This window comes from Schistocerca gregaria, chromosome 4, assembly GCF_023897955.1.
Source record: "Schistocerca gregaria isolate iqSchGreg1 chromosome 4, iqSchGreg1.2, whole genome shotgun sequence".
Lineage (NCBI taxonomy): Eukaryota > Metazoa > Arthropoda > Insecta > Orthoptera > Acrididae > Schistocerca > Schistocerca gregaria.
The window spans coordinates 554,251,793-554,275,633 of NC_064923.1; the positions used below are offsets into that span (position 1 = coordinate 554,251,793).

Here is a 23,841-nt window from a genome sequence, read left to right on the forward strand (position 1 = left end):
ACCCGCCCGGCGACGTGTGGAGCAAAACCTTGGAGGCAGCGCGTACTCTTTTTTCCTTTGGCGCCCCACTTGTAATTACTGTCGGCTTCTCGTGGGGCCACATTCATAAATTCCTGCGCGCCCGGCACGAGATACTCTGGAGGGAGAAGGGGCGGCCGAACCTGTTTGGTATTAAAGGTCGCCGCCTTCCTTTTTCCAGGCGCCAGCAGCGGTTCCGGATCGCTCCGGCCGAGACGGTCCGTCGGAGTCAAGGGTCAAAGCGGCCAGGTGCTGTCCTCAGGCGTCCTCCAGCCTGCCTCAGGTCCGACTCTCCGCCAGGACCATCCACTGGCAAGTTTTCATTCTCACTTTCACAGTCCGTCCAGTGAGTAAGGTAAACACCAACAAGCACAGCTGGTAAAACGAGAAAGAAGACATGAAAAATATCATTCACTACACACTGAGGTGACAAAAGTCACGTGATACCTTCTAATATCGTGTCGGACTTCGTTTTGCCCAGCGTAGTGTAGCAACTCGACGTGGAATGGTCTCAACAAGTCGCTGGAAGTCTCATACATAAATGTTGAGCCAAGCTGCCTCTATAGCCGTCCATAATTGTGGAAGTGTTGCTGGTCCAGGATTTTGTGCACGAACTGACCTCGCGAATATGTCCCATTAAGGTCCATTGTGATTTATGTCAGTCGATCTGGGTAGCCAAATCATTGTTGCTGATAATTCTTCCGGGTTATATGGACGTGGTCCATGGAATTCTTCTATTCCTAACGTTTCGTCCAATACTACGTTGGACATCTTCAGAGGTATGGCTGGTTCTACTGAGTACTGCCGACTGACTAGTCGAGCGTCGGAGAGCGGCCTAAATACCGAGGAAAGTGGGCGTGGTCTAGTTTCCACATAGGAACAGAGAGAAAACTAGTCAAAGGAAAAATGTAACAATCGATGATAGTTACAGCAGGCCAAAGGACAAGGATGGTACACAGCAATGGAAGAACACAGTTCTTTACCCTTCATTAGTAAGGTTACAGATCGAATAGGCAAAATCTTGCTGAAACATAAAGTGAAACCGGTATTCAAGACTACCAGAAAAATTGGAAAATACTTCGTTCTGTTAAAGATAGAAGGCCACCATTATCATCTAGCGGTGTGTATAAAATTCCGTGCACTTGCGGCAAGGTCTATATTGGTACTACGAAAAGAAGTGTGAAGACGAGGGTAAAGGAGCCTAAAAGTCTTTGCCGACTGGGAAAAATAGATAAATCGGCCGTTGCGGAACATGCACTTCAGTCAGGTGACCATGTTGTTAAGTTTTCTGAAACTACAGTTTCAAGTGCTACCACGCACTATTATCCACAACTGTATAGGGAGGCTATTGAAATTTACAAACATAAATTTTAATAGAAAAGAAGAGGCCTTGAAATAAAGCGAGATATGGACAGTGGCGTTACAGAATCGATAAGTGATTTTTATCTATGATGGACTATTATCGATAGTTACTCTTTATCTTTGACTAATTTTCTCTCTGATACTATGTGGAAGCTAGACCACGCCCACTTTCCTCGGTATTTAGGCCGCTCTCCGACGCTCAACTCGTCAGTCGGCAGGACTCAGCAGGACCAGCCATACCTCTGAAGATGTTCGACGTAGTATTGGACGAAACGTTAGGAATAGAAGAATACCATGGACCACGGCCATATAAACCGTATGAATTATCAACAACGATACCATCCGGTCGTGAAAGCCTTCATTTTATGATTAGCCAAATCATTGTCTCGAATTGTCCAGAGTGGTCTTAAAACCAATGGCGAAAAACTGTGCCCAGATGACATGACCTCGTTATTTGGAAAAATGAAGACAATAAATGGCTGCAAGTGGTCTCCAAGTAGCCGAACAGAACCATTTCCAGTCAACGATCGTTTCCAATGGACCGTAAGGCCCAGTCCATTTCATGTAAATACAGCCCACATCATCATGGAGCCACCACCAGCTTGCACTGTGCTTTGCTGACGACTTGGGTCCATGGCTTCGTGGGGTCTGCACCACACTTTAACCGTGCCATCAGTTCTTATTAATTGAAGTAGGGAATCATCTGGCCAGGCCACGGATTTCCAGTCGACTCCAATCAATATGGTCACGAGCCTAGGACAGACGCTACAGGCGATGTCGTGCTGTTACCATAGGCACTGACGTCGGTCGTCTGCTGTCAAAGCCCATTAATGGCAAGTTACACAGCACTGTCCTAATGGAAACGTTCGTCGTACTTCCCACATTGATTTCTGCGGCTATTTCACACAGTGTTGCTTGTTTGATACCACTGACAACCCTACACAAACGCCTTTGTTCTCGGTCGTTAAGTAAAGACCGTCTTCCAGTGAGCTGTCCGTGGTTGGATGTGGCTCCAGTGTAGTCTCACTCTAGACACCGTGGATCTCGGAATATTGAATTCCCTAATGATTTCCGAAATGGCACGTCCGAAGAGTCTAGCTCCTGTTACCACTGGGCGTTGTGTCTGTTAATTTTCGTCATGCGGCCATAATGACATCAGAAACCTTTTGACATGAATCACATGACTACAAATGATAGCTACCCGATGCACTGCTCTTTTATGTCTTGTGTACGCGATACTGCCGCCGTTTGTATAGGTGCCTATCGCTATTCCATGACTTTTGACACCTCAGTGTAGTCTTACATATTTGTGGTTTAGGATGACATGGCTGCGCACTTCAGTGCGCCTAAAATGCTACCATTATACCGGAAAGTGAACGATCGTGTGGGAAATCAACACAGACTCTGTTTTCATTTGTCAATGACAGCAAAGTCTCCTCAATTGGAAACGGAATCAGAAAGAAGTCGGTAGTGGTATTATAAAAAGAATCATTCCCATACTCGTTTTGAAATGGTTTAGCGTGAATAGATGTGGTTCAGACCACCACGTCTTTCGAATACAGGTCTAGTGCCATAAGAAGGGTGCCTCTTAACTAGTCTAAGAAACCGCAATAGTTCTTAAACTAAACATAGCATTTCTTAACATACTACCTCGTAAGGAGGCGCATACTTCTGGAGGAAACTCAACGACGTGATCAAAAAGTCAACAGTGATGTGTTGCTTTGTACACGGCATGGAAGCCTGAGTAAATACGTTTCTTGCATGTTTTACTGTAATTGACCTGAAATACAGGCGGTGCTTAGTACGGAATATGGCAACGTTTGGCCATTTTATAGTGTACATGATCTTTCGAACTTGGAGTGTGGTTTGGTTGGATAGTCATATTATGACCGTTTGTATAAAATACAGTCTTGGGAACGTAAGAGAAAGCTTCATGACTAATAGTAGATCTCAGGAGCATAATGGGGACATCCGAATTTGGAACTGCCCAAAATAGTGTGTAAATAAAGTGTTGTAGACAACAGTGTCGTAGATCCAGTGGAACGGTCATGGCTTAGTTCAATAGAGTTCACGTGAAGAAGTGTGTGAGAGGATCTATGTGTTCATCTAAGCAACAGACCATTAGAAAAAACTCGATTTGTATCATGTTTGGGGTTGGAAATTTATGACGCGTACAATGAACATTGACGTTATCTCGGCTTGACGGGCAACGAAACGATATCAGGTTTGTCACTTGTGTACTCCGCCTGGCGTCCCGTGATTTAGCGCTTCGCCTGCCTACACCCAAAGAAAGACAGAGAGCAAAAGTCTGAACAATATTACTGAGAAAACAAACGTTTAACTGGTAGACTGCAATGAAGAATTCAGGAAGGCAGGGCGTGATTGGATATGGTCGGTTCCTAGAGAGCATAGCCTAGGAGTGAGATAAGTTGTGGTAAAGAACTATGTCTTTACGTCTTGGACTTTGAAGCAAGAGGATCCCTTTGATGAGGAGAGGGCTACCGACACGTCTTCCTCGAGGTGCGGGATGCCAGCCAATCTCCATTGTAATCACCACCACATGCATTTTGATCTTCACTGTTTCCGGTGTGCTTAGTAGTGTTCCATGAAGTTGTATCAAACGCACCGAACTTCACTCACTGGGAGTAGCTACGCGCACGGACAGCTATTGTGGACCCCCGTCACCACTGCATTTCTAATTAGCTTTCATCCTGATTACTTCCCAGCGTAGTTCTCAGTTCTGTTAGGACAATTTGCATCAAACAGGTGGATATATTTATAACATGTGTTTCCTTTTCAATAACAGTGAGCCGTGGTGGCTCGTATCGATTCTGTTTTCGATAGGAGTCCGGCTGTTTGGTTTCTGGCTGTTCGAGTCGGCTAGTGGTGCGCGGCGCGGCGGCGGCGGCGGCAGGAGCGTTGTGGCGACTGTGGGCTGCTAGTGAGAGAAAGGGCGCCAAGCGACTGGAGACACGCAGTACTACTCTGTAGCAGAGTCGGGCAGTTGGATTTCACATTTGCTTGGCTTTAGTCTGATGCGCCCGGGCTCGTAGTGCTCCTGCCCTAACTCCTCTTGAGCATTACCGTGTGGCGGAAGATGGCTTGGTTCTGCCTTCGCCTTGGTCAGTGACTTACTTGTTGGCTAGCTGGAAAGTCAAGTGTTCCGTCGTGGGAAGTTGGTGGATTATATGTAGGTAATCTCTCACTACCCCATGAACCACTCACCTTTTCGTAGTTGGGCAGGCTTGCGTGCCTCAGCGACACAGGTAGCCGTACCGTAGGTGCAGCCACAATGGAGGGGTATCTGTGGAGAGGCCAGGCAAATGTATGGTTCCTGAGGACGGGCAGCAGCTTTTTAGTAGCTGCAGAGACAACAGTCTGGATGATTGGCTGACCTGGCCTCGTGACATCAACCAAAACGGCCTTCCTGTACTGGTGCTGTGAACAGGTAAAAGCAAGGCGAAACTATAGCTGTGATTTTTCCCGAGGGACTGAAGCTCTATGGTGTAGTTAAATAATGATGACGTCCTTCTAGGTAAAATATTCCGGAGGTAAAAAAGTCACCCATTTGGACCTCCAGGTGGGGGCTACTCAGGAGAATGTAGTCATCAGGAGAAACAAAACTTGCATTCTATGGATCGGAGTGGGAAATGTTAGATCCCTTAATCAGGCAGGCAGGTAAGGAAGTTTAAAAGGGGAAATGGATAGGTTGAAGTTAGATATGGTGGGAATTAGTGAAGTCCGGTGGCAGGAGGAACACAACCTGGTCAGGTGAATACAGGGTTATACATAGAAAATCAAGTAGGGTTAATGTAGGAGGAAAAGGAAGACAAGGAACATTAGTAGATGAATATGGACTTGGGGAAAGGGATGAAAGAGAAAGCCGCCTGAGCTTTTGCACAGAGCATAATTTAATCATCGCTGAGACTTGGTTTATCATAAAAGGAGGTTGTATGCGTGGAAGAGATTTGGAGACACCGGAAGGTTTCAGATTGTCTGTACAAAGTGAGCCGTGGCGAGCTAGCGCCAGTGTTATTTTGTTGATGTATCGTTGAGATCGATTGTGGTTGAGCTAAGCTATATTTGCTTTCCGCATGTCTTATCTTCCGGGTTGGCGGGCGAAGCGTTTTTGGTTGTTAGCCTTCGACGGGTAACCCTCGAGATCTCGTGACATTCGCTGGGAGACGAGTTTCAACGGCAGCCGAACGAGTTGTGTGAAACTGGTCGAGCGTTTTGGCAACATGGTCAGCTTGGAGATAAAAGTTCTGTGACTTTGCTGGGAACAAAATTTGAAGTGAATCGGTGAAGCTGTGGAACCCGCTCCTTCTTATTGTGTACGTGATATGAAGTAAGTGGTCATAACTGTGTTTTGTTGACCGACGCACTCAGAGGCATTTAAATTTTATTATTATGGTGAGACTTTCAAAGTCGAACTTCAAGATGGCGTGGAAGAGTTCAGTTGGCCTAGTTAAACGGTGGCCGTTATTTGAAAGTTTTCTCAGAGGTTTTACTAGTGCTCTGTGTTTCTTGTAAACAAATGATTTTATGTTGGCGTTTTCAAAGCCTGCACCCTATTAATACAGTTGTCCATGTGTAAAATGCTTAAGACCAAAGTTGCGAATTTGTCAGTAGTGTAACGTGTTCCTCTACACGCTTATCCATATATCAAGTCAAAAGTTCTGCCGAGTGTTTCTATTTTTCAGAGTTATTGGAATGTTTTTGTGATTCGCGCAAAAACCTTTGATTGTGCCAGCGCCTTGGCGGGGAGTGAAACGTCACCCCAGGTCTAGGCCTTGCAGTGTTTAAGAACCTGGCCACTACCGAGAGTTGTTCACATACCGCCTTCCAAAGTTTAGTATTCATCTTGCTTCCGCCAAGGCGGGTTAAGTTAGTAGATATATAAATATATATTGTATGTAATCTGTTCTTATACGAACCTGGTTTCTTAAACATTAGCGACTGGCAACTGACTAAACTTTAAATTGCACAGCATCTGCTGAGTTTTTTTGCGCAGCTCTCTCTCTAGTACTCTTTTATTAGCACGTCTGAGCACGTGAACATCCATTTTAAAAGATCAGTGTTTCTGCTGTAGTTTTTTATGCAAGTGGTTCTGCCATGTTATGTAATTGGATCTTAGCTTGACATTAGTGTTGAAGAGTCATTAAGTCACTCTTTATTGGTAACTGTTTTCATTATATGTATTTTGAGGGAAATCCTGCATGGGAGTTTGAATTTCTGAAGTTTGTCAGTAATTCTGTTTTCTTAATAAGGGAAAATAAAGCGAGGGGTATTAGTGCCCGGCAACATTAAGTTTGTAATTGACTTTTAACAGGTGATTCTTTAAGGGATTGAAATAGTAAGTTTATAAGGGTATTTTAGTGAATAATGTTAAGCGTGGCCATCTTAATGTAATAACTGATTTTAAGGAGTTTGATGAAGTGCCTATGGGAAGTAATTGATAACTGCTATGCTTAAGGTTTCTATACATGCCCTGGCAAGGCGTAAAGCTTTGTGTCGTGCAATCATCAAGGGAACACAAGTGGACCTTCGGCTCTGAAAGCCCATATCGATGATGTTTCGTTGAATAGTTAGCAAGTTAACACTTGTTGAGGGCCCGGCATTGAAATCTGAAGCAATTCGCGGAAGGGTTGCAGTTTTGTCACGTTAAACGATTCTCTTCAGTCGTCGTTGGTCCCGTTCACGTAGGATCTTTTTCCGGCCGCAGCGATTTAGGAGATTTGATGTTTTGCGGGACTCCTGACATTCACAGTACACTAATGAAATGGTCGTATGGGAAAATCCCCACTTCATCGCCGCCTGGGGGATATCGTGTCTCATCGCTCCTGCGCCGACAATAACGCCACGGTCAAACTCACTTAAATCTTGATAACCTGCTATTGTAGCAGGAGTAATAGATCTAACAAATGGGCCAGACACATGTTGTCTTATATAGGCGTTTTCGACTGCGGCGCCGTATTCTGCCTGTTTACATATCTCTGTTTTTGAATACGCATGCCTATACCAGTTTTTTGTGTTTCAGTGTATTTTAATTAATGGTCTTTTCTCTGTACTACAGGGTATACATTTGCTATTTAGAGGCTTGATAGAAATTGTGATGTTGTTGTGTTTTGGCCTATCTCAGCACTGGATTGTCTCTCGCAGTCACGGCAGGTGGTGTTCTGTACTATCGACAAGTTTATACCAGTACCTTGATGTTTGGGCAGAGGTAGCAAATGTATTAAAAGTATCAGCCATCATTCCAGGCAGCTTGGTTGTGTGTATTCTGCAAGCTCTTATTTTTTGGACTGCTCTGTTGTCGCGACCAAAGGAGCTCCATAATGAGTTTTCACTCTGCAGCGGAGTGTGCGCTGATATGAAACTTCCTGGCTGATTAAAACTGTGTGCCGGACCGAGACTCGAAACCCGGACCTTTGCCTTTCGCGGGCAAGTGCTCTACCAACTGACAGCTTCTGTAAAGTTTGGAAGGTAGGAGACGAGGTACTGGCAGAAGTAAAGCTGTGAGGACGGGTCATGGGTCGTGCTTGGGTAGCTCAATTGAGCGTTGTTCGAATTTTAAAACTCTTGTATTTTTACGATTGTTTCTGTGGTTCTTTCATTTGTATGTATCTTAAAGACTGTTTTTTTCCCGGAGAATAGTGTTTCGTTTGTTTGATAGTGTTGTTGTTGTTGTGGTCCTCAGTCCTGAGACTGGTTTGATGCAGCTCTCCATGCTACTCTATCCTGTGCAAGCTTCTTCATCTCCCAGTACCCACTGCAACCTGCATCCTTCTGAATCTGCTTAGTGTAGTCATCTCTTGGTCTCCCTCTACGATTTTTACCCTCCACGCTACCCTCCAATACTAAATTGGTGATCCCTTGATGCCTCAGAACATGTCCTACCAACCGATCCCTTCTTCTGGTCAAGTTGCGCCACAAACTTCTCCCCAATCCTATTCAATATTTCCTCATTAGTTATGTGATCTACCCATCTAATCTTCAGCATTCTTCTGTAGCACCACATTTCAATAGCTTCTATTCTCTTCATGTCGAAACTATTTATCGTCCATGTTTCACTTCCATACATGGCTACGCTCCATACAAATACTTCCAGAAATGACTTCCTGACACTTAAATCTATACTCGATGTTAACAAATTTCTCTTCTTCAGAAACGTTTTCCTTGCCATTGCCAGTCTACTTTTTATATCCTCTCTACTTAGACCATCATCAGTTATTTTGCTCCCCAAATAGCAAAACTCCTTTACTATTTTAAGTGTCTCATTTCCTAATCTAATTCCCTCAGCATCACCCGACTTAATTCGACTACATTCCATTATCCTCGTTTTGCTTGTGTTGATGTTCATCTTATATCCTCCTTTCAAGACACTATCCATTCCATGCTCTTCCAAGTTCTTTGTTGTCTCTGACAGAATTACGATGTCACGCGCGAACCTCAAAGATTTTATTTCTTCTCCATGGATTTTAATACCTACTCCAAATTTTTCTTTTGTTTCCTTCACTGCTTACTCAATATACAGATTGAATAACATCGGGGATAGGCTACAACCATGTCTCTCTCCCTTCTCAACCACTGCTTCCCTTTCATGCCAATCGACTCTTATAACTGCCATCTGGTTTCTGTACAAATTGTAAATAGCCTTTCGCTCCCTGTATTGTACCCCTGCCACCTTCAGAATTTGAAAGAGAGTATTCCAGTTAACATTGTCAAAAGCTTTCTCTAAGTCTACAAATGCTAGAAACGTAGGTTTGCCCTTCCTTAATCTAGCTTCTAAGATACGTCGTAGGGTCAGTATTGCCTCACGCGTTCCAACATTTCTACGCAATCCAAACTGATCTTCCCCGAGGTCGGCTTCTACTAGTTTTACCATTCGTCTGTAAAGAATTCGCGTTAATATTTTGCAGCTGTGACTTATTAATCTGATAGTTCGGTAATTTTCACATCTGTCAACACCTGCTTTCTTTGGGATTGGAAAAATTATATTCTTCTTGAAGTCTGATGGTATTTCGCCTGTCTCATACATCTTGTTCACCAGATGGTAGAGTTTTGTCAGGACTGGCTCTTTCAAGGCCATCAGTAGTTCCAATGGAATGTTGTCTACTCTGGGGGCCTTGTTTCGACTGAGGTCTTTCAGTGCCCTGTCAAACTCTTCACGCAGTATCGTATCTCCCATTTCATCTTCATCTACATCCTCTTCCATTTCCATAATATTGTACTCAAGTACATCGCCCTTGTATAGACCCTCTATATACTCCTTCCACCTTTCTGCTTTCACTTCTTTGCTTAGAACTGGGTTTCCATCTGAGCTCTTGATGTTCATACAAGTGGTTCTCTTATCTCCAGAGGTCTCTTTAATTTTCCTGTAGGCGGTATGTATCTTACCCCTCATGAGATAAGCCTCTACATCCTTACATTTGTCCTCTAGCCATCCCTGCTTAGCCATTCTGCGCTTCCTGTCGATCTCATTTTTGAGAGGTCTGTATTCCTTTTTGCCTGCTTCATTTACTGCATTTTTATATTTTCTCCTTTCATCAATTAAATTCAATATTTCCTCTGTTACCCAAGGATTTCTACTATCCCTCGTCTTTTTACCTACTTGATCCTCTGCTGCCTTCACTACTTCATCCCTCAAAGCTACCCATTCTTCTTCTACTGTATTTCTTTCCCCCATTCCTGTCAATTGCTCCCTTATGCTCTCCCTGTAGCTCTCTACAACCTCTGGTTCTTTTAGTTTATCCAGGTCCCATTTCCTTAAATTCCCAACTTTTTGCAGTTTCTTTAGTTTTAATCTACAGTTCATAACCAATAGATTGTGGTCAGAGTCCACATGTGCCCATGGAAATGTCTTACAATTTTAAACCTGGTTCCTAAATCTCTGTCTTACCATTATATAATCTATCTGAAACCTGTCAGTATCTCCAGACTTCTTCCATGTATACAGCCTTCTTTTATGATTCTTGAACCAAGTGATAGTGTTAATTTATTTTATCGCGACTTTACTTTTGGCGCAGATATTGTTTTATGTAATTTTGAGTTGTTATAAACTTGAGGCCATCTATTGCTCACATGGACAGTTATTAGGTCATTCATGTCATTTCATGCTGCTAAAATTTCAGTTCACTCACAGTTTTCTTGGACAGCAAAGAAAAAATAAAATTTTGAACTTTGTTAAATTACGAAATGGTTATTGTCAATGCTTTTAAGTTCTGAGTGTGAAAGAAAGGTGTTGCGCCTTTTAATGATTACCCAGGATCCAGTCTATCCACTTACTAGCATTTGCTGGCGCCGACTTCGGCGCAATTACCGGGTTCAATTAGTTATGCCCAAAAAATTGTAGACTTTCACAGACTAATTGTTAAATATATGAATTTAATATTACTGTGTAAATCCAATTGATACTATGAACCATGGACCTTGCCGTTGGTGGGGAGGCTTGCGTGCCTCAGCGATACAGATGGCCGTACCGTAGGTGCAACCACAACGGAGGTGTATCTGTTGAGAGGCCAGACAAACATGTGGTTCCTGAAGAGGGGCAGCAGCCTTTTCAGTAGTTACAGGGGCAACAGTCTGGATGATTGACTGATCTGGCCTTGCAACATTAACCAAAACGGCCTAGCTGTGCTGGTACTGCGAACGGCTGAAAGCGAGGGGAAACTATAGCCGTAATTTATCCCGAGGACATGCAGCTTTACTGTATGAGAGTAGCATGGAGAGCTGCATCAAACCAGTCTCAGGACTGAAGACAACAACAACAACAACTATATACTATTGAATATATTTGTACCTTGTAAATAAAAAAAAGAGTTAGTAGATGTCCTGTTTGTTGCCATCTATAGTGACGGAAAACTGGTAGATTAGTTACCGTAAATCTGATGTATGAATAGACACTTGATGGAGGAAAAGGTTCTGCACTGTTATTACTGCCCCGCTCTACCAACTGTGCGATAGTCTGCAGCAGTAAATGTGTCCATCTCGCTAGAAGAGGTGAAGAGTTACAGCTACGAAACTGCCAGTAAGTGCCTGGTGCACACTGTTAAGCAGTAGTCAAGCAACTTGCGCTTTTTGCCAATCCCTAGGAAGAGGATCGACACTTGGAGCAGGGATTGGCAGTTGATCCTCAACAGAAACAAATGTAACCAATAGGGATGTATACATAGAAAGACCCGTTATTCTATAACTACACTGTAGTCCAACAGTCACAGGAAGCAGTCACGACCACTAAGTGTCGAGGAGTATGCATGCGGGACAGTTCAAATTGGAACAACAGCCGGCCGGAGTGGCCGTGCGGTTCTAGGAGTTACAGTCTGGAACCGATCGACCTCTACGGTCGCAGGTTCGAATCCTGCCTCAGGCATGGATGTGTGTGATGTCCTTAGGTTAGTTAGGTTTAGTTAATTCTAAGTTCTAGGCGACTGATGACCTCAGAAGTTAAGTCGCATAGTGCTCAGAGCCATTTGAACCATTTTTTGGAACAACAACATAAAAATGGTCTTACGTAAGGCATATGCCAGACTGAGAGTCATTGGAAGTATCCTCAGGAAGTGCAATAAACCCACAATGGCTGTAGCTTACGAAACTATCGGTCGACCAATACTTGAATATTGTTCGTTAGGCTGTGATCTGTACGACAAGAGTGATAGAGGACATAGAGAATATCCAAAGCAGAGCACTGCCTCTTCGTTATAGGGTCATCTAGTAGGGACGAGAGCATCACTAAGATGCTCAGATAATCCAGTGGTAGACATTGCAAGACAGGAGATTTGCGTCACAGGTGCTTTACTGTTGAAATTGCGAGGGCGTACGTTTCTAGAAGCATCAACCAATATGTTGCTCCCTCCTACGTTATCTTGCGAAAAAGACCCTCAAGGTAAAACGGGAGAGATTCGAGCTTTTATAAGGGCTTACCAACAATCGTTCTTCGCTCAGACCATACGCGATTGGAACAGGAACCGGGAAACGACAATAGTACACAAAGTGTTCTCCGCTAAACACTACAAGAAGGTTTGCGGAGTGTAGATGTACGAGTACTTTTCGGAAAGTAAGGTTGTTTTCTTTGCAACAGCTACTTCTCTACATCATCGCCGCTCCGTCATTACCCCTGCAGTGTGCGGCTGAGAACAGTCACGAAGAAGGAAATGCATGTCAGGTACGTTATGTGTAGTAGCATGAAATCACGTTAAACATCGCAGTGGACACCCATATTTGGCGAAGACAATATTGTTCTAGGCATCTTTAGGTGCCCACTGTGTGCTCAGAATTGATAAGAGCGACGAGCAGCAACCGGCAGGCATACTGAAGACACTGGCCAACACATCTGTACAAATATTCATCGGATTTTCATTGTTTCCACTTGGCGGCCTGTCGGAACTTCCTTTCCGAATAGCTGTCGTAAATGTAGAAACTGTCATTAGGATTCGTGCAGGTGACTTGGTTTAAGGCCAGTCCAGGCGACAGGAAAGCTATGAGAATCCTCTGCGACAGGGCATTCTCTGGCAGAACTGACTGTGCAGCAAGGACTTAAAAGTCGTACCCATTGACATGCCGTTTTCTTCCCGACAGGTAGCAGTGAGCACTGTTACCCGATATTAGCTGCTTATTATGACTGAGCTGTCTCGCACTTGTAGCGGCGTCTGACAACACGAAGGCCTTTGGAGGAGCAACAAAACTGCAAACGCTGCGCGGTTTAAAAGCTTGCTTTGCTGCTCGAGTAACACATGGAAAGCAAGATATCAAGTTTCAAGTTCTGGTTGTGATACAAGTGGTTGTCGCTTCATGTCGCTACCACCAGGCATTTGATCGATATGAGAACCACATTGACAAACTATACAAAAACGACATTCGTGGGGTAGCATCATGTTCTGAGATTCCTACAGCTTTTTACTGGCTGCTTTTACTAATTAAACATTTCCTTTCTACCGATTCCTGTCGTTAAACGTTCCACTGTCAGAGGTGTTACACTGAAGGGAATAGTGTTAGACCATGAAACACCAGTCCGATATTTATCAAACTTCGTGGTTATCTTCATGAGACAATAGGTATAATTGATTAAACTTCCATTCCCTTCGGAATGGATGCCATTCGTTGACATCAGTATGAGATGTGAACCCAAGGAGCAGGAATACGCTCATGTATTCGTTGTGGCATGGGTGCAAACAGTCTCCGAATGTCGTATCGACGAATTTCTTCCCATGCCTCAGACACATGCTGTGTCATTTCAAGAAGATTTCTGCTGTAAGTTTGTATGAAAGTGTATAACTTCCCATCGCATTCCATGCATTCTCTATGGGAGGCAAAATAAGGGACTGAGCAGGCCAGTCAAGGGTCCATGCATACCTCAACGCGTTTGTGACGCGCAATACAGTGTGAGGTCTTACATCATTCTGCTGAAATATGCCATTTGGTCATGGACAATATGACAACGTGAGCTGGCGTATTTGCCACATAGTGACCAGCATTCAACGTCCCTTTAGCAATCACCAATAACATGTCACACCTTTTTCCGGCAGATAGAGAATTAAGAGTCGAGAATCGCCGATCTTTGTATCTTTCAACAGAGCGTATATGCACACCTAATATCGATAGACCGCCTGAAAGGAGATTCATTTATGAACACCGCAGAACACCACTCAGAATCCTAGTTGACCCTGGTTTCACCAAATTGTTCAAATGGCTCTGAGCACTATGGGACTTAACATCTGAGGTCATCAGTCCCCTAGAACTTAGAACTACTTAAACCTAACTAACCTAAGGACATCACACACATCGAGGCAGGATTCGAACCTGCGACCGTAGCGGTCGCCTGGTTCAGGACTGAAGTGCCTACAAGCGCTGGGCCACAACGGTCGGCGTTTCACCATAGATGTCTCCTGTTGTCTGAGGTATAATGTCAGCGGTAAGCGACGCATGGCAACTCGAGACCTAAACCCAGATTCCAGTAATCTGGTCCCGACGATTCGTTGTGTTCTCCGCCGGTAACCTCTGTCCGGATTTCAATTGTTGTCATCCGACTGTCAGTGAGAGCCAGTCAATCAATCATGTGATTTTCTCGTGCTGCCGTCCTTCTTTCTACGCTGCTGTCCTGAGTTCATAACGTCACCACTCGTTTTGCTGCCATTGCACTACAGTCAACTGTCCGTGAGATCTATCCATGTGTAGTCCCACGTCCTCATACCAATAATCAGGCCGTTTTCAAAGTTCCAAAGATGGTTATGTACTGCACACTGCATGCTGTGTTGTGACTTCCTCCTGAGAAGTTCCGATAACATTGGACATAACCAACAGCCATCATGTCATTACAGAATTCTTCAGCTACAGGACTAGCTCGTGTAAGGACGAGATCGTAATCAAAATATGTAACATACTGAAACGTACGTTTCTTGGACGTTGACGTACTTCAGTGAACAGTTTCTCAATAAGCGACGATTCAAAAAATATTGCGAATAATGTAAGACTTAGTAACAAGAAAGCACGTCTCAATGATGGTGGAAATAACTCCTTTTATGAAACATCGTGATGCGCAAGTAAAGTTTTGATTTTTTGAAGTTGAAGATGACAGTGTCAACTGGTGAAACCGGTCATCAGGAATAAATAGTACTGAATGTCTTCTTAGCTATCAAAAGTTTCTTCAAAGCAAATAGAGATTGCTCCTTGCCATCTCTAATTACTAGAAGTTTCATTTTAAATACGCCATGTGGGACCAGGCCAGTGAGCATGTTAGGTGGTGTCATTGTTCTATGATGTGTGACCGATCAGTTGAGAACAAATCTTACGCGGAAAATTACGTAAGATAAATAAAACGATCGGCATATTAATCTCTAGGGAGTTTTGTCTTAGATTAGAGAAGAGTTATCGATACAAGACGGATGGTGTTCGGTCGTTCCATCATCGAACAATTAACTTCCAACTTCACGCCGAAAGCCGCTGAAAATCGTACAAAAACCACGAGTGTTCAATAAGTAATGATGCTCATTTTTTCCGAAAGCAGATATTTTAAATTCTGGATTCCAGTACACCATATTATTTCTCACTCTTTTGCCTACAATACCCTATTTTTCAACATAATCTTTGTTCACTGACACGGCTTTGCAAACAACGTACTGGAATGACCTATCTGCTCGCATGGTACCACTCCACTCGTCGACATCGAAGCCAACGTCTTGCTGCATCAGTTACTTATCCATCGTTCACGTACTGCTTCCCGCAGAGAACGTCCTTCATTGGGCCATACAGATGGAAATCGGAGGATGCGGGATCAGGGCTGTAGTGTGGATGAGGAAGAACAGACTAATGAAGTCTTATGAGCTCCTGTCTAGTGCGTACACCTGTGGGAAGCCTTGAGTTTTCATGGAGAAGTTCTTTTGAATTTTTGTGGCAACCTTGAATGAGAGTGTTCACAGTATGTTCCAAGATTGCAGGAGCCACAACTGTGTGCGGCCGACCTACACACGGGAGATCGAAGAAGTTTGTAAGACGTTTGTGCGACCTTCTTGCGATGATGACAGACGCCTCGCCTAACGGCTCACCGTGCTTTTGTTGACTGCCAGGTCTCCGTAGACATTCTTCAAGCGCCTATGAATACCTACAAATCTCTGGTTTTCCCCCAAAAGACAGCTCTCTGCATGAAACGCACCCGCGTTGCACATGTCACTTTGAAGGCTAAGTAGTCCCACTATCTATCGAAACTTCATGAAACAGTAGGAGCTAAAACAGGAATATTCCCCGATGTCCGACTATAAATGTCCCATTTTTTTCAAACGAAACTGGACGAAGAAAAAAATATGTTGCGTTACTTATTGAACGCCCCTCGTACGATGAACGTTTTATTGATGAAAAAGGAAATAAGGAGGGTCATTGGTTTTGCAGTTTTACAGAGTTCGCAGGAAGTTTGACATATTTAACAGAAATGAATCTCTAATTTTTTTTATAACTTTTGTACAGAATGGTTTTAAAGACGGCTTAAAAAGTCTTCCGTTTCCGTTAATGTGTTTGATGGCGAGCAGTTTGATATATGCAGCGGTTTTTGTGTTCAAGGTATGAAACCTGATGAATTAGCGCTTTATCTTTGGACATGGCAACAACATTTGACTGTTCTTGTCATCTATGGGACAAATAGCCGATTACACGTCTACAGAACTAAGTTCTCAGTCAAATCGCTCACGACTGTTCAGTACTCCTGTTTGCCGCCGACGCGCCACTAGCGATCTCTTACCTGGTCAGCAGTGGCTGCCAAAGACTTCTAGCATAACATGTCGTCTACATTCTGCCAACGGCCCTGTTAACGAGGGCGAAGGAGCGGACAGAGATTCATGGCACTCTCTTGTCCTTGTGGTGGGAAACTGCGCCTAAAAGGCAGAAAAATCAGCAATTATCAACAGCGTGGGATGCAGAAGACAATGGAAATCACCGCATTAAAGACACATAATACTTCACCATGTGTCATAATGTGTCATCATGATCTCTCCATTGGCGAAAGATTCCGGAATATTCCCCCATTCGGAATTCCGGCAGGGGGCTAGAAGCGGAAGGTGCTCATGAGAAAAAGTAACCAAAGAAAGGGTAACGTTCTAGGGATCGTGACGTGGAATGTCAGAAGTCTGTATGTGGTAGAAGTGAAATGGAAAGAAGACAAAAACTTCTGGTCAGATGAATATAGTGCAATATCAACAGAAGCAGAAAATAATATAACGGGAGTAGGATTTGTTATAAACAGAAATATAGGGCAGAGAGTGAGTTACTATGAACAGTTCAGTGACTGCGTTGTTCTCATCAGAATCGACAGCAAACCAACACCGACAATAGTAGTTCAGGTAGATATGTAAAAGTCGCAAGCCGAAGATGAAGAGATAGATAAAAATATGAGGATATTGAAAGGGTAGTTCAAAATGGTTCAAATGGCTCTGAGCACTATGGGACTTAACTGCTGTGGTCATCAGTCCACTAGAACTAAGACCTACTTAAACATAACTAACCTAAGGACATCACACACGTCCATGCCCGAGGCAGGATTCGAACCTGCGACCGTAGCAGTCGCGCGGTTCTGGACTGAGCGCCTTAACCGCTAGACCACTGCGGCCGTCAGAAAGGGTAGTTTAGTATGTACACGGAGATGAAAACATAATAGTCATGGGGGATTTGTATGCGGTTGTAGGGAAAGGAGCAGAAGAAATGTTTACGGAGAATATGGGCCTGGTAGTAATAATGAGAGAGGGGATAGACGAATTGAGTACTCTACTCAGTTTCAGCTACTAATAGCGAATACTCAGATCAAGAATCACAAGAGGAGGCGGTGTACTTGTGAAAGGCCGAGACATACAGGAAGATTCCGGTTAGATTACATCATGGTCAGACGGAGATTCCGAAATCGGATATTGTATTGTAAGGTGAACCCAGCGCAGGTATGGACTCAGGTGACAATTTAAAAGTGATGATGAGTCCGCTGAAGTTGAAGAGAGTAGTCAAGAAGAAACAATGTGGAATGAAGTGGGAGACAGAAATACTAAGGAACGAAGAGATATGCTTGAAATTCTCTGAGGCTGAAGATTCTGTGATAATGAACGGCTCAGTAGACAGTTCAGTTGAAGAGGAATGAACATCTCTAAAAAGCGTAATCACAAAAGTTGGAAAGGAAAACATAGGTACAAGGAAGGTAACTGCAAAGAAACCATGAACGAAATAAATAGAAAGTTCGGGGAAGCTAAGGCGAAATAGTTGCATGAAAAATGTTAAGAAAATGGAAAAGAAATGATTGTTGAAAGGCAGACCGGGGTGGCCGTGCGGTTCTAGGCGCTACAGTCTGAAACCGCGCAACCGCTACGGTCGCAGCTTCGAATCCTGCCTCGGACATGGATGTGTGCGATGTCCTTAGGTTTAAGTATTTCTAAGTTCTAGGGATCTGATGACCTCAGAAGTTAAGTCCCATAGTTGTCAGAGCCAGAACCATTTCTTGATTTAATTTCTTAGACTTTCCCGTCGATTTGATGACATCTCGTGGAAATCGGGTTTTCTGCCGGATATCGGCGTCTTCCAAACACGATATCATCAGGTGTTCCCTGAGACTGGCTGCTTGCCGGACCGGGTCACATATTTATGCCTGCCCGGTGCCTGGTGTTCTGTTTGCCATTCACTAGTCGGTCCGCGCCCGCGAGTCGCGCTACCCTGCCGCTCTAGGTGTTCCCTATTCCGTCCGCGCCCACCCCGGCCGCCTCCAACTGCGGTCGTGGCCTTCTGGTGCTGCCTTCTCGGTCCGCGCCCGTGAGTGGCGCTCCCCTGCCACTCTGGAGGTTCCCTATTCCGTCCGCGCCCTCCCCGGCCGCCTCCAACTGCGGTCGTGGCCTTCTGGTGCTGCCTTCTCGGTCCGCGCCCGTGAGTGGCGCTCCCCTGCCACTCTGGAGGTTCCCTATTCCGTCCGCGCCCACCCCGGCCGCCTCCAACTGCGGTCGTGGCCTTCTGGTGCTGCCTTCTCGGTCCGCGCCCGTGAGTGGCGCTCCCCTGCCACTCTGGAGGTTCCCTATTCCGTCCGCGCCCACCCCGGCCGCCTCCAACTGCGGTCGTGGCCTTCTGGTGCTGCCTTCTCGGTCCGCGCCCGTGAGTGGCGCTCCCCTGCCACTCTGGAGGTTCCCTATTCCGTCCGCGCCCTCCCCGGCCGCCTCCAACTGCGGTCGTGGCCTTCTGGTGCTGCCTTCTCGGTCCGCGCCCGTGAGTGGCGCTCCCCTGCCACTCTGGAGGTTCCCTATTCCGTCCGCGCCCACCCCGGCCGCCTCCAACTGCGGTCGTGGCCTTCTGGTGCTGCCTTCTCGGTCCGCGCCCGTGAGTGGCGCTCCCCTGCCACTCTGGAGGTTCCCTATTCCGTCCGCGCCCACCCCGGCCGCCTCCAACTGCGGTCGTGGCCTTCTGGTGCTGCCTTCTCGGTCCGCGCCCGTGAGTGGCGCTCCCCTGCCACTCTGGAGGTTCCCTATTCCGTCCACGCCCACCCCGGCCGCCTCCAACTGCGGTCGTGGCCTTCTGGTGCTGCCTTCTCGGTCCGCGCCCGTGAGTGGCGCTCCCCTGCCACTCTGGAGGTTCCCTATTCCGTCCGCGCCCTCCCCGGCCGCCTCCAACTGCGGTCGTGGCCTTCTGGTGCTGCCTTCTCGGTCCGCGCCCGTGAGTGGCGCTCCCCTGCCACTCTGGAGGTTCCCTATTCCGTCCGCGCCCACCCCGGCCGCCTCCAACTGCGGTCGTGGCCTTCTGGTGCTGCCTTCTCGGTCCGCGCCCGTGAGTGGCGCTCCCCTGCCACTCTGGAGGTTCCCTATTTCGTCCGCGCCCACCCCGGCCGCCTCCAACTGCGGTCGTGGCCTTCTGGTGCTGCCTTCTCGGTCCGCGCCCGTGAGTGGCGCTCCCGTGCCACTCTGGAGGTTCCCTATTCCGTCCGCGCCCACCCCGGCCGCCTCCAACTGCGGTCGTGGCCTTCTGGTGCTGCCTTCTCGGTCCGCGCCCGTGAGTGGCGCTCCCCTGCCACTCTGGAGGTTCCCTATTCCGTCCGCGCCCTCCCCGGCCGCCTCCAACTGCGGTCGTGGCCTTCTGGTGCTGCCTTCTCGGTCCGCGCCCGTGAGTGGCGCTCCCCTGCCACTCTGGAGGTTCCCTATTCCGTCCGCGCCCACCCCGGCCGCCTCCAACTGCGGTCGTGGCCTTCTGGTGCTGCCTTCTCGGTCCGCGCCCGTGAGTGGCGCTCCCCTGCCACTCTGGAGGTTCCCTATTCCGTCCGCGCCCTCCCCGGCCGCCTCCAACTGCGGTCGTGGCCTTCTGGTGCTGCCTTCTCGGTCCGCGCCCGTGAGTGGCGCTCCCCTGCCACTCTGGAGGTTCCCTATTCCGTCCGCGCCCACCCCGGCCGCCTCCAACTGCGGTCGTGGCCTTCTGGTGCTGCCTTCTCGGTCCGCGCCCGTGAGTGGCGCTCCCCTGCCACTCTGGAGGTTCCCTATTCCGTCCGCGCCCACCCCGGCCGCCTCCAACTGCGGTCGTGGCCTTCTGGTGCTGCCTTCTCGGTCCGCGCCCGTGAGTGTCGCTCCCCTGCCACTCTGGAGGTTCCCTATTCCGTCCGCGCCCACCCCGGCCGCCTCCAACTGCGGTCGTGGCCTTCTGGTGCTGCCTTCTCGGTCCGCGCCCGTGAGTGGCGCTCCCCTGCCACTCTGGAGGTTCCTTATCGGCCAGGCCGAGCAGCGAAGCGCTGTGTGGTAGCATCCGAGATAGAGGCAGGTTAGCGGACCGGGCTAGCCGGCCCTGTTAGGATGGCATAGTTAGGGGACGCCGAGGAGCCAGGGCCCCACCCGCGGGTGGCAAGCCCGCGTTCCTCTCGAAAAGGCAGCATGGATAGGGGCAGACAGGACACCGCGAGTAGGACCATCTCAGGCACGACAAGAAGTCAGACAACAACACAACAGGCAGAAAATGCAACATTAACTGGACACAGAGACGCCACAAAACATAAAAATGACACCCACACTGTCCAACAACACCCGGTCACGTCGTAACAGATGGAAGAGCAAAATTTCTCACCTATTCAGCAACAAATACAAGACACATCCATGACCACATCGTCAGAAGACTCCGATTCAACTGCATTATCTGAACAAGAAGACACGGAAATGCAAGACATCAATCAACAGGAACAAGAAGAACAAGAATTCACAACCATACAGTACAAGAGACAACACCGGACACCACAACACGTAGAAAATCCACGAAAACGCCGCGCAGAAATCCCGACTGCAAACAGGTACGAGGCGATCGCGCCGGCCGACACGGAACAGCCAATCAGAGAGCCTAATACAACGGCCAATCAGGAGCGCGCCGCGCCGGCAGAGCAGCTCAACTACAGGATCCCGCCGATCACAATCTACTATACGGAAAAATACGTACAACTGAACACTGCATTAAAAAATCAATTACAAGGAACTCTCAAAGCCCTCTTTCAGGGAGACCGCGTGAAGTATTATTTCGATTCTCTAGAAGACCACACGAAAGCACTCCAGTTTTTCAGAAAAAACAATATACCATTTTTTACACACCAGGCGTACGAAAATAAAGAACTTAAGGTAGTCATCAAAAAATTACCAGCACAGATTTCAGAAGAAGAACTCACATTTGCACTCAGAGAAAAAGGCTTCACTCACGCAAGAGTATATCAATACAAAAAACGAGATGACAAAACAAAACAGCTTATTCCACTTCCGACTTACGCAGTGACACTACCCAAGAACAAAGACAGTCAGAAAATATACGATCTGAAATACATTTTACACACAAGAATCCGAATCGAAAATTATGAACCAAAAGACGGTCCATCACAGTGTAAAAAGTGTCAACGATTTGAACATACAGCCAGCTACTGTGAACTTCCGCCGCGTTGTGTGCGCTGCGCGGGTTCACATGAATCTAAAAATTGCACTGCCCCAAGAGAATCACCACCAAAATGCGTAAATTGCGAAGAGGCACATCCGGCTTCCTTCTTAGGATGCAAAAAATACCAAGAATTGCTCCGTAAATACAGTATCAGAAGAAATACACCACAGAATAGAACAAGACAGACAACTCACATCACACAACAAGCTGCTCATCCTATGATATCCACTGCGCAAACTTCAACCACTTCCCAACCAGCAACAATCCAGCAACAACTTCCACCGCAATCATCCGCCGCCCAGCCTTCCACCGGACAACCATCCAGAACAGAAAGAAAAACATCGATAAACACAAGACTCGGACGCAACGGCCCGTCTACAACTACTGCACAAGACGGCAAATTATATTCAGGCGCTGCAGCAAACAGAACAAGCACCACATGCGACGATGCAAGCTCAATGACCTCTCCAAGTATAATGCAGCCGTTTTCACAAGCACTTACTGACATCGCAACACTACTCACCAACCTGCAACAAAAAATCACAACTTTCCTCAGTTTGGTTGAGGGAATAATCAAAGCTTTCGTTGCTCCGTAAGAAATGGCTCAACAAAGACAAACACGACACCTAAAATTTTGCAATTGGAATGCGAACGGACTAAAACCAAAACAGACAGAACTCAACGAATTTAACGCCAGACATCGACTCGACATCATAGCAGTAACCGAAACGCATTTTACGCCGACAACGACTTTCCGACTACGCAACATGCATACCTACAGGACAGAAAGGGAAAACAGAAGAGGAGGAGGAACCGCTATTTTCGTAAAAAGGAACATCACACACCACCATGAAACACTACCACCGTTTCAATCACTTGAAGCTACAGCAGTCACCGTCCATACCGCCATTGGCAACATCACCATAGTAGCTGCATATATCAGTCCGAGGTCACGACTCATCATTGACGATCTTACAGCCATTTTTCACCGATTCCCGAAAGTTCTAATGATCGGAGATTTAAACGCTAAACATGAAGCATGGAATTCGATTTCTACAAACGCAAAAGGAAGACAACTGTATGAAGCACAAGCCGAACTTGAATGCACTATACACGCACCGAACCATCCCACAAGAATTCCACATGCACCAAACCAGAATCCAGATATCCTCGATATTGCTCTAATCAAAAATATAAATCCAAATTTACAACTCCGCACCATCAATGACCTCACCTCCGATCACCAACCGGTCCTGGGAATAATCCAACGAGCAGCTCTACAAATACCACCACTACAGCAAGTACAAATAAATTGGGAACAATACAACAGATACTTAAACAACAACATCCGTCCGACAATGAATTTAGATACAAAAAACAGAATCAACATTGCAATAGAAGTACTCACTAACAAAATTAAAACAGCTGCAAAACGAGCATCAACAATAACCAACACTCCAGAACCATATCACGACACATTTCCACCGCTACTAGAAGAACTAAAATTACAAAAAAACAGATACAGACGACGCTGGCAATTATTTCATAACCCACGCGACAAGAAAGAAATGAAGAAACTCTCAAGAGAACTACATAGAAGAGTAACAGAATGGAGACAACAACTATGGGAGGATAAGATGGCAGACTTTTTCTTACAATCACGCGACGAATGGAAGCTCGTAAGAAATATCCGAAAACAACCAACTCCCCAGACAGCCATAAATGGACCGGACGGACTAATTTTCGACGCACTTTCAAAAGCAGAACTTTTTGCAGAAGAGTACAACCTCCAAATGTCTTTACCAAACACTGATCAACCACATCAAGAAAACAGAGACGACGAAGAGGACAGAATACGACAACTTACACAACATTTCAGAAACACGCCGTCAATAGAACGACCTCTCCTAACAACACCAGCAGAACTAAAGAAAATAATAAGAAAAACGAAAAATACAGCACCTGGCGCCGATCAAATCTCAAATATACATTTAAAACACCTACCAAGAAAAGCAATAGTCCTACTGACACGAATTATCAACAGATGCCTACTATTAGAATACTTTCCAG

General features: G+C 46.2%; 1 protein-coding gene across 1 annotated transcript in view; it reads right to left on the reverse strand.

Moving 5' to 3' along the window:
* Positions 1 to 247: 247 nt before the first annotated feature.
* Positions 248 to 23,841, reverse strand: part of LOC126267808 (uncharacterized PE-PGRS family protein PE_PGRS54-like) — a 45,937-nt gene continuing 22,343 nt past the window's right edge. The window contains exons 2-3 of the mRNA XM_049973114.1: positions 18,698 to 20,596; positions 248 to 393 (exon numbers count right to left, since the gene is read on the reverse strand). Coding sequence (XP_049829071.1) covers positions 248 to 393; positions 18,698 to 20,596 — 2,045 coding nt within the window. The remainder of the gene's footprint in view (positions 394 to 18,697; positions 20,597 to 23,841) is intronic.